Raw genomic sequence first — 11,057 nt, 5'->3', positions numbered from 1 at the left:
ATACAGCAGACAACCGTTCAGAACACCAAAATCACTCAAGTACACCCTTGGAACACTCTTCCCACATCCACACTGGGCTTCAAACTACGATCTCCTCCCCGGTGCCGGTGCAGTGTGACAGTGAGAGTGGCACGCTCCTTCCTGCTCCCCCCATCCTCCACAGGAGGGAAACTGGACACGTTTATCTCATGCACCCTCCCTCCAACTCCAACCCTCTCCATCCTAATCAGAATTGGAAGCCAACACGAGTCTGCAAACCCTTCATACTTGTAATAAATATTAAAAAACAGATTACAGTTGTTTGCAGTGTCCAAATGAAGAATTTGATTTAATTTATACTAAGTACAACATAACTACTACGTTGCAAAAAGTAATTTGGCTTTAAAGTTATTTTTATTATCTCTGCAAAGAAGCTATAAGCTTAAAAACACTCATCAAAACACTGAAGCACTTTAAAATCACGGATTGATATGATACATCTTTCATAATTTACAAGTAAGAAGAAAATGCTAAATTCTGCGAGTTAGAACTATTGAATGGAAAGAAGTTTACTAGAAGGAACCTGAACACGGAACTTCGGATCCATGAGGCAGAGGCTTGCCTGCTGCAAGGGCTGGGTTTTCCACACAGCTGACTCGAGTTCTGATTCTTTCTGTAGGTTCTCAGAGTGCAAACATACATGGGTAGAAAACGCGCAGAACAAGAAGCAAGCCAACATCCTTCTCCCATACACGGCCAATCTGATGTCTTCAAAGTCCTTAATTGATCCGATGTGTGATTCACAAGCCAAAGTTGACCTGGACAAAGATTGTCCCCAAACAAAGGCCAGGCCTCTGGAACTATGTTGACTGCCTCCTGTGGTATCCCTGTTACAGAAGAAAGCCAGGATGTGTGCTTCTTAAAATAAATGAAGCAACATCCAGGCACCCTGCTCAGCAATAGGACCCCAGATCCACGCTTGTCTTTCAAACAGTCCCCGGTGTCATCCCTGAAATGTAGGCATCACATTTCCTAACGAGGTACTTTTCAGAAACAAGCAAAATCTCCTAGTCAGAATGAAGCCATCCAGTCCTTGTAAAACAGAGATGCTCCACTATGCCCGAGACTCGGTCACCTGCCCGATGCCTGATATACACATAAGATGCTGTATGGAGGGTAGACACGCAGGCCGTCAAGTCAGCACCAGGCCAGACCTTTCCCGGAGAATGAGGGAAGGTGAGCTGGCGAGGGGCCAAGCAAGAAGGGAGCTTTCCCCACCCCAGGGTCCGAGAGTTGCGTGCTCCCCACAAGTGTGCTCACTCTCCAGGGTGGGGCAGGAAGGCTGCCTCAACCAAGGCCCTCCTGAATGCCGCGAATCCTCCGGGCCAGCTGCACATCCTTTGGGAACAGGGTAACTCGGCCGGCGTGTAAGGACAGGAGATAGGCATCCTCAAAGAGGTGAACGAGGAACGCTTCTGCCGCCTGTGGGCAGAAAAGGATGGAGGTGACACTGCAGACACGGGAGTCTGGGGAGCGTGGCCGCTGTTCTTTGGGCACCTGCTGACCTTCACCTCCAGGAGCTGAAGGCCTGAAGGAGGATGGATCACAACAGGAAACTGGACTCTGCTGGCAATTCCACTGTCTCCCGCCCCTCAAGGAGGTGGGCTGCAGCCAGGTGCATGGGCTTCTAGAACGTCAGCTTCTCCCAAACCCCACAGCCTCACCCGGCTATGCCTCGGTCTCTTCTTACCTCTTGCAGGGCCAATAGGGCCTGGGCTTGCCAGTTGAAGTCCACGCCCCGGGTGAATCTAGTGCCGATTTCTCTGACCTGTGAAGGAGTGGGGAGGGCAGGAAATAGGAGCAGAGGAGATGCATGGAAACATGGGCTCTCTCCAGGAGTCTCCAAGGAACCTGTCACTCCATCTGGGAAGGAGTGCAGTTAATTGGTAGAAGGGAGATAAAGCAACAATCTCTCAGAGCAAAGAAAGAGACCAATGGGCTGATGGACAACAGTGTTCCTATTACCACAGACAGCTTCAAAACCTGAAGATGCTCTAAGCCCCTGGCAGGTGAGAGAAGGTGTCCTTCTGCCATGTAACTAATAGTGGGGTCCCCAACACCCAGACGGGGGCTCCCTGGTGCTCACCACGCGGGCAAAGGGCAGCTTCCTCAACAGCAGGTCTGTGCTCTTCTGCAGCTTCCGCATCTCCTTCAGCCATGCGAACTGCCGCCGCCGCCGGGTGATCCGAGAAGGGGTCCCTGCAAAAGCATGGCATCAGGGTGGCTAAGAGTGACCAGAAGCGGGCTGGACTGCAACTAGAAGGTGGTACACAGGTGTGAGATGGACACTTGTCAGATGGGAGCTGCCCTGCAGCTCAGGGCTTTCTGCTAGGAAGCCCCTCCCTTCCAGGTTGCCAACTCAACCATTTGGGCTTCAGATTTTTTATTTAGCAGCTGGAAGGACTCTGAGAAATCACCTAGAACAGGTCGCTTGTCCTGATTCTGCTGAGGCCTGGTGAAGGAAGGTGGCTGGCCAGAGCACATCAGTGGCCGATGGTGACTTCATAAGTGCCTCATGGTCAGTGGTAGGCACTTGGCTACGGAGTCAGTGTCTTTGATCCAAATATTGGTTTCAACAACAACAAAGAACAAAATAATGAAAAACAGCCCCAAGGTAGCAACCAATTCAACTAAAATCTCTATCATTCGCTGATTTACTCCCCCAAATGGCCACAACAGCCATTGCCAGGCCAGTCTGAAGCCAGGAGCCAGAAGCCCCCTTCAGACTTCCACTTGGGTGCAGGAGCCCAAGCACATGAATAGGGATCCAGATTGGAATCAGAGCAGCGGGGACTTGAACCAGGCACTCTAGCATGAGGGCAGACTATCATAGGCAATAGCTTAATTAATCATGTCATAACATTGGTGCTCCCCCAGCTCTACTTTTGATTCAGGGGATTATTTAAGAGGAAGAGGAGGGACCCACACGCTCCTGCCTCCCCCTCTACACCCATCAACAACCTGGTTTCTGGAGGCAGCCTTCATAGACAGACAGGTCACACCAAGTGATTTAGGAGAGAGCACCATGAGCAAAAGGAACCAAGCTCAACAAACAATAACCAACAGCAGAGGAATCTGAGTTAACAAGCAGAGAGCCTTTAAGAAAAATAGGTAAAAGGAAAAAAAAAAATCTAAGACGCAAGCACAAGTGATAAACAGCCAATGAAAGAGCTTGTGGGAAGGAACCTGGATTAAAGATGCAGGGTGTAGGTGTTTGGCACAGCAGTGCTGTACTGGGTGCCTGGATTCAAGTTCTAGCTCTGCACCTGATTCTGGCTCCCTGCTCACGTGCACCCTGGAAGGTAGCAGGTAACATAAAGTGGCTGGGCCCCTGTCAACCATGGGGGGAGGCCGGGACTGAGTAACCCGTTCTCATCTCCGACCTGACCCAGTCCTGGTCATTGCAGGCTTTTGGGAAGTGAATCAGTGGATAGGAACTTGCTCTCTCTCTGCCTTTCAGATAGATTTGAAAAATTAGAAAAGCCATTAGTTAGGTTTTGAATAACTCACAAAAGGATTTAATCCTGATAAGATTCAATGCCAAAGTTGCAGGAAGCTGGGGAAGAGGGAGAGGGGATCTACTGTGATGTTAAAGATCAATCATGTGGCCACCGCCCAGGGGAGCAGGAACTAGGGACCAGAATGGAAGCAGAGTGCTGGTCAGGAGGCTCCACAGTGGCCCTCTAGAGGACCACTGGGTCCAGGGTTTGGGCCTGGGCTGCTAGGGGTAGAGATGGAGGCAGGTGGAGTGATGAAGGATGCAGTCTGCTTGAATCTGCATTTGGACCACACATGAGGGTGACAGAAAAGGCTTCTCCCAGGTTTCTGGCTTGCACACTCGGTGGGTGGCAGGACCATTTACCAAAACGGGGGAACTGAATAAAGAGGCTGGAGGGAAGTCCTCCAGAGTTTGTCTTTGAATATGTTGGTGGGACCCACCTAGGAGCACTCACTCAGGTAAACAGGTAGCTGGATCTCAGGGGACCAGGATCAATGGAGGGGTCAGATGCATGTGGAAGTTTAAGAGTTGTGATGGACATGGGGTGATGTGTGGGGCTGCAGGTGCCTGGCAGACAGGTAGAGCTGCAGGGAGCAGCCCAGGGAGCGGGTGTGGTTAGGCCGCCCAGGGTGCAGAGATTTCAAGGAGAGGGTGACTCAGAACATCTGGATGTGGATCTGATGCAGTGGCCTTGCGCTTTCCAACAGGGACACATCCTCCTTCCCAAGAAGGTTGATGGCTCCATGGTAGGAGTGACTAGGGGACCTGGCAAGTAGGGAGGTGCTGGTGGCCTGGGCGGTGGTTAACGATGGCCTCTCTGTGGCCTCGAGGGACCTGGCTGTCTCACAGACAGAATGCCATCCACATTCAGCTCAGCATGGGCTGCCTGGTCCCCCTGCTGAGCATGTGGCCTGCAATTGTCCTTAACTGCTCATTGTCCTTTGGGCTCTTCCCACGGGTCCTGGTGAGAACCTGAGAAAGAAGGTCCCAGTGTGTGTGCGCGCACACACAAACATATACACACACCCTAGCCCTTCCTATAGGAGAGAGGCTTTTGGGAAGGGTTACACCCCCACAAGGCCACCAGTAGCTGAGAGTGAATGGAGTGGCGGAGCTGTTGGAAGCCAAAGAGGAAAAGATACAGAACAGTTGTGGGGAGAATGAAAAAGCCAAGTTCTCACACTGGGGCCACCAGGTGTGGCGTGCTCACTTGAGATAACAGTTTCATTTAACCAGGAGTAGAAGAGGTATTTGCCTCCACTGGCCAGCAAGCACAAACATCGCACTTACTGTTTCCGCTAAAATTACCAACAGGGGCTGCTCCCATCCCAGATGCATGCTAGTTCCAGTCCCGGCTGCTCCACTTCCAACCCAGCTCCCCGCTACCAGGACTGCGAAGGCAGAGGATGACAGCTCAAGCGCCTATGTCCTTGTCCCCCACGTGGGCGCCCTGAACTCCTGGCTTCAGCCTGGCCCAGCCTTATTCGCAGCAGCAGTGAACCAGTGAATGGAAGATCGCGCTCTACTACTCTGCCTTGCAAATAAAGTCTTTAATAAATAAAACCATCAACAAGACAAAAAAACGACCACAGTTTTGCTCTTATTATACGAATCTCAGGATCCAATACTACCCAAGAAGCAGTAAAATGTGTCAGTTTGGAAAAGAGGTTGCGAATGGCATGAGTAAGATAAATAGCAGTCTAATAAAGAGGTTGGCCAAAGACAACAAATACTGAGGTGTCAGGAAAGAAAAATGTTCCCCCCACCCACAGTAGGTAATAACCGGTAACACATATTGTCCACTATGCTCTCAGCTAGAAGGGAATTGCTGTCGCCAGCAGATACAGGACCGCAGCAACACAGGGGCGGAGGGGACCTTCCATGCCTCCCCCACCACAGCACAGAAACCAAAGGCCACAGACTCAGAGCTTTTTTATTTGGACACAGAGCCCGGAAGGGGTCGGGGTGGGCGCTCAGGGTGACTCGATTCAAGGCCCAACACAGCCACTCAGTGAAGGCAGGAAGAATTCTGCCCAGCAGGGTTGCGCCGCCGGCTGCACGCGTGTGCTCCAGTGCCCGGGCTGGTCTGCACCTGCGCGCTCCGCACAGCCAGCCCCGCGGCTGACCACCTCGCCTTTCAGAACTGGTTCCCTCAGCCCTTGGCCGTGCCCGCCACGGGTCTGCTAGGAGCTTAAAGACGGCGGGGGTCCGGGCGCCCCAAGCGAGCCTCGCTGGGTGCCAGGCAGGGCAGGGCCGCGCGGGGGTTACCTGAGACGTCCCGCCTCCGGGGGCTGCGGGTCGGACTCGCGCCGCGCCTCGTCGGGGCCTCCGGCTTGCGGCTGCGGCGGCGCGGGCCCATGGCAGGCCGCGCAGGGGCCCGGCCCCGCGGCTCCTTCTACTCCGACGGACTTCCCGGCACGCGCCCGGGAGTGCGAAAGGCCAGCGCCAGCAGAGAACGGGCACAGGCGCGTGTCTCGAGGAGTGCGGCTTTGGTTGTAGCCGGATACGCTTCCAGGTTCAAATCGCCCGCTCCGCCTACTTACTTCATCACAGGCGTTTTTTAAAACCCCAAGCCAGCGACTCCCAGTGGCTGACTCTGGTAGAGCGACCGTGGGAACGACCAATGAGAGCACGAGCTGAGACACCGATGATGGCGCTGATAGGCAGAGAGTGGGGAAACACGACGGAGCGACGGCCCAGTCAGCCAATGGAAACCTGGCAGAGTAGAGAGAGGCGGGGTCTCCCCCAGGCCTTGCCTTGTGGGTGGGAGTGGCGGCTCTTGAGGGAAGGGGCGGGTGTCCTGGGGTGACCTTTGATCTCAGCGGGTAGACTTGGGCGGTGCCTTTGCGGAATCCGTTTCTGCAGGTTTTGTTCGCTGGACACTCGGGATGATCCCACAGGCCCGCTGTAAGGAGTTATTCGAATATCCCACCCTGAACCTGGCTCCATTCCTTCTTCACAGCTCACGAAATTCGCGCCAGTCCAGCCATCCACCAATCAGATGTAACCTGGCATTCCACCTAAGAATCCCACCCCTAATCTTCCAGCCCCTTCCCCAACCCCACCCACTCACCAATCATCCCTAGGCAATCACCTGCAGGGGCCTGCGGTCAATCCCTCCCAATCCCCACCCCCCATACCTGGCAGACAGAAAGGCCCCTTGGTGAGGCTCTGTCTTTCTTCTTTGCTCTTCTGTAACTCTCCCCCTTCCAGCCTCTCCCCGTCCCCCCCCCCCCCACGGTAAAGAACCAGGTTGCAGGAATTAGCTGCGCGTAAAATATCGTAATATCGTATGAACTAGAACTAGAACTCAACCACTGTTTTAAATAATTAACACCTGCAGAGGCCGTGGCAGCCTCCAGTCGTGCCTCTTGGCCCTCGCTCGCGGGACTAAGGCTCCGAAGGTGGCTTCACTGTGTGCACGGGGCACATGATGAAGGTTGTGGGGCCCGGCCAGGTTCTGAGGGTCTCTGCAAATGGGGTCTCTAGAGTCATGGCGCCCAAAAGGGAGCGTTCTCTCCCTGCTCCGTAGAGAATAGTATGAATTTCAGTCATGTCTTGGTGCGTGGAGAATTTTAATTTGCTCATTTTTCTTTCTTGGGTTTTCCAAAATGTGCTACAATGAACTTGCACAGTAATCAGGAAAATTTGTAGAAAAGCAGTGATTTCACGGAACGCTCGGCGGGAGGGGGATGCTGATGGGGACATAAAAGCAGTGCAGCTGCTTTGCAAAATAGGGTGGTGGACCCTGAAGAAATAAAAGAAACGGGATTTCCACGCGATCCAGCAGTCCTGCTTCTGGCTACACATCCCAAAGAACTGAAGGCGGGCACACACCCGTGTTTGCAGCAGCTTTATTCACAGGAGCTAAAAGGTGGAAGCAATCCCAATGACCACCAACAAAAGAGTGGGTAAATAAACGTGGTCTCTACAATGGACAGGTTCAGCCTTAAAAAGGACAGAAACTCATGCCAAAAACTTAAATGAACCACGGCCTGTGTTGTGGCACAGAGGGTTAAGCCCCTGCTTGCCATAGTATCTTGTGTAAAAGAGGACAGGTTGCTCCATGACCACAACTCCCTGCTGATACACCTAGGAAAACGAGCCACGGGGTCCAGCACTTTGGATAGTGGCTAAAGTCCTTGCCTTGTATACTCTAGGATCCCATATGGACACTGGTTCTAATCCTGGCAGCCCCGCTTCCCATCCAGCTCCCTGCCTGTGGCCTGGGAAAGCAGTTGAGGACAGCCCAAAGCCTTGGGACCCTGCACCCGCGTGGGAGACCCGGAAGAGGCTCCGGGCTTCAGATTGCACAGCACCACCTATCACGGTCACTTGGGGAGTGAATCATTGCACAGAAGGTATTTCTGTCTCTCTTCCTCTGTATATATCTGACTTTGCAATAAAAATATTTTTTTTTTTTAACAAAAGGAGCCAAGGATGGCCCAACTGCTTGAGCCCCTGTCACCCCCCTGGAAGACCCAGGCAGAACTCCTGGCCTTCCACCTGGCCCAGTCCTGGAAGGCATTGCAGTCATTTGCGAGAGTGAGCCAGAAGAGATATATAAATACTATGTCTCGAACTTTCAATAAAGAAAAAAATGAGCCTTTATCAAAAATAAATAAATAAAAAAATAAAGACAATTCCTGAAGACATTCTGCTGTGTGGCATAAGCCAGACACAAAGGAGTCCGGATGAACGAGGGTCCGAGTGGTCTGTTCACAGAGCTGGGTGCAGGAGGGGTGATGGAGAATCCTGCTGGGTCTGTGTGGGAAGGTTCTGAAGAGGGATGGAGGGGATGTGAGGGCACTTAGTGCCGCAGAACTACAAACTTCAACATGGCTAAGACGGCTATTGTGTAGTATGTCCACTATATTGCAATAAAATGAATAGGAACAGAGCTAAAGAAGAAAGGGCAGGAGAGAAGGTTTTTTTTTTTTTTTGGTTGGTTGGTGTTTTGTATTTTCACTACATTTATGGAGCTACCGTCAGATCTGTCTTCCGGTAATTTGGGTTAACTACTTGGACCATCCTCTGCTGCCCTCCCAGGCACACCAGCAGGGAGCAACTGGGACTTGAACTGGCACCTGTAGGGGATATCAGCATCACAATGGAGAATTAGACTACTAAGCTACAACACCAGTCCAGGACAAGACATCTTTACTGGTGCCTTAACTGCTGTGTCAACGCCTGCCCTGTCCTCGCATTGAGAGTAAATAATAGATTAAGAGGTAATGACGGACTGTGTACCATGCCCCCAATCCAGTTCCTGTTTGTCCTCCAAGGCACCGGTTACTTCAGAAGGACAGGATGGAAAGCACTGTCCAGGGTGGTGATGTTTTTTACATGTTTTACATGATGGGGTGCCTGGGATCGGGTCCCAGCATCCACAGAGGAGCTGTCAGGCTTGAACCACTCAGTTCTGCTGCTCAGTGTGCTCTTGTCCGTGATGGGTGGGGGAGGGTGTCAGTTTTTAGCACGTCTGGGAGGAGAGCAGCTACTGAACAGTTTCCCCTCTGGGTGGTGAGGAGAAGCCTACAGGCCCATGGGTCAGTCTCCATGGGAACCAGTGTCAGGAGCTGCTCAGAAACAAGCCCAACTTCTTGCACATTGCACGCTGGACCTGTACCTTTTGCCTGGCCTCTTGGGTAGCAGTCTCGTGGCTGCTCCGTGCTCGGCACTGCCATTTGGAGAGAGGTACCACACAGCAGGGCCTCCAGGAGCTCCCTTTGTTGGGAGCCACCAATCCCTCACCAGAAGTTCTACTTCCCTTAAGCGCCCCCACCAAAAGCATGTTCCCCGCCCTCTGCAGACTTCTCTTGTGGCAACGGTGATTGGGGCTGTTGGTTGGACGCCCATGTTCCTGGGGAATCAGATCAAAGAGGTGTGGAGGGCCTGGAATTAGCATTTTGGCCACCACCAGATGTGTGGTAGGACACCAAGTGGTCACACCTAGCCCAGCGGTGGCTTTCTGTCGGGTCTCAGAAATCCTTGGCTCTCAGACTTTTCCATCACTACCTTCCCCTGTGCACTTCTCCACGCTGAAACTCCTCCACTGAGCATCATTTATTTAAAAGGGGAAGAACAATACTTCTAAAATTTAACGATTCCAGTGTATTATGAATCTCTTCATACTGCTTTGTTCTATCTAAAATTGCCAAGTTGCCTGCAGGCAAGTTGGGGAGATGCAAAGAAGAGTCAGTCTGTGTCTTCAGGAGTGTTTGATCTAGTGTCCAGGTCACTATTTGATAAGGGCTACACTCTCGAGCACATATATAAGTGTGGAGATGGGTGTTGTGGCAGTGTGCGTTAAGCTGCTACTTGGGATGCCAGCACCCTCCGAGAACCTGGGAGAGTTGTGCCTCCACTTGCAATTGAGCTTCAAGCTCATGCACACACCCTGGGAGGCAGCCGGAAACAACTAAGGACCGAGTCCCTGTCACCTACATGGGGAACCCAGATGGAGTTTGCAGCTCCTAGCTTTGGATTGCCCCAGCCCAGACTTTTGTGGAAATCTGGGGTGTGAAGTAGCAGGTAAATGACCTCTGTCTTTCTCCTTTTTATGTTCTTTCAAATAAAAATAAACTTTAAGGGCCCAGCGCGGTGGCGCAAGTGGTTAAAGGTCCTCACCTTGCCGCCCGGGATCCCATATGGGCGCCGGTTCTAATCCCGGCAGCCCCGCTTCCCTTCCAGCTCCCTGCCTGTGGCCTGGGAAAGCAGCAGAGGACGGCCCAAAGCTTTGGGAACCTGCACCCGCGTGGGAGACCCGGAAGAGGCTCCTGGCTTCGGATCGGCATAGTATCGGCCCGTTGCGCTCACTTGGGGAGTGAATCATCGGACAGAAGATCTTCCTCTCTGTCTCTCCTCTCTGTATATCCGCCTTTCCAATAAAAAATAATAAAAATAAATCTTTTAAAAAAAATAGACTTTAAAAAAAAGTCAACTGTGTTACAGTTGAATGACATTTTACTGATAGGGTTCATTTCTCAGAGCTGACATCAAGCTTCTTTTATTCTTGTTTAACTCATTTTCATTTTATTTCAAACAGAGGTCATTCCTCTATTAGTTCTATTCCCCAGATGCCCACAATAGTGGGGGCCATGCCCAGCCAGAGTCAGGTGGGTATTGGCAGGAAGCTGCGCCAGAAGTGCAGAGCCACCAGGATCAAACCAGACAATGGGATATGGCATATAGGCAGCCCAAGCGAGTTGCTAACTGCCGCTGTGAATGCTAGCTGCTTCTCTTGCCTCTTGGGCACTATCTGTGGCTCTAACTCCTATGTGTTAGTGCCATTTCTTCCCTTCCTCTGTGCTGACCACAGAGAGGCTGTCCTCTGCATCTCTGTTGAAGTTCCAGGTTCTTTGGCTTTACTAGGCATGGGAAGTTTTGGTGGATTGTGTTGTTGATGAGGTCAGCATTTATCACTAATATCAGTACTTGCAGCTTCCATTGCTTGCTTGCTTGCTTTTCTTTTCTTTCTTTCTTTTTTTTTTTTAGTAAACTGAAATGCATTGAAGTA

General features: G+C 51.8%; 1 protein-coding gene across 1 annotated transcript; it reads right to left on the bottom strand.

Annotated features, from left to right (window-relative positions):
• Positions 1-306: 306 nt before the first annotated feature.
• CENPA (centromere protein A) lies at positions 307-5,989 on the bottom strand. Its single transcript, XM_040992945.1, has 5 exons — positions 5,807-5,989; positions 2,126-2,238; positions 1,730-1,807; positions 1,300-1,461; positions 307-866 (listed from the first exon to the last, which is right to left on the bottom strand). The coding sequence occupies exons 1-4, from the start codon at positions 5,895-5,897 to the stop codon at positions 1,327-1,329; spliced, it is 417 nt and encodes a 138-aa protein (XP_040848879.1). The 5' UTR covers positions 5,898-5,989; the 3' UTR covers positions 307-866; positions 1,300-1,326.
• Positions 5,990-11,057: the final 5,068 nt, after the last annotated feature.

This window comes from Ochotona curzoniae, unplaced genomic scaffold, assembly GCF_017591425.1.
Source record: "Ochotona curzoniae isolate NIBS_2020 unplaced genomic scaffold, NIBS_Ocur_1.0 contig_883, whole genome shotgun sequence".
Lineage (NCBI taxonomy): Eukaryota > Metazoa > Chordata > Mammalia > Lagomorpha > Ochotonidae > Ochotona > Ochotona curzoniae.
Note: the sequence above shows the minus strand (reverse complement) of the source record. Positions and strands in the feature narration are given on the sequence as shown.

Bases quoted from the DNA above. Each gene is read 5' to 3' on its own strand.
- CENPA (XM_040992945.1), bottom strand. From the start codon at position 5,897: ATGGGCCCGCGCCGCCGCAGCCGCAAGCCGGAGGCCCCGACGAGGCGC. The intron at 1,808-2,125 runs GTGAGCACCAGG...ACTCCTTCACAG, and splicing joins AGCTGCCCTTTGCCCGCGTG to GTCAGAGAAATCGGCACTAG. The intron at 1,462-1,729 runs GTAAGAAGAGAC...TTCTGCCCACAG, and splicing joins CCCTATTGGCCCTGCAAGAG to GCGGCAGAAGCGTTCCTCGT.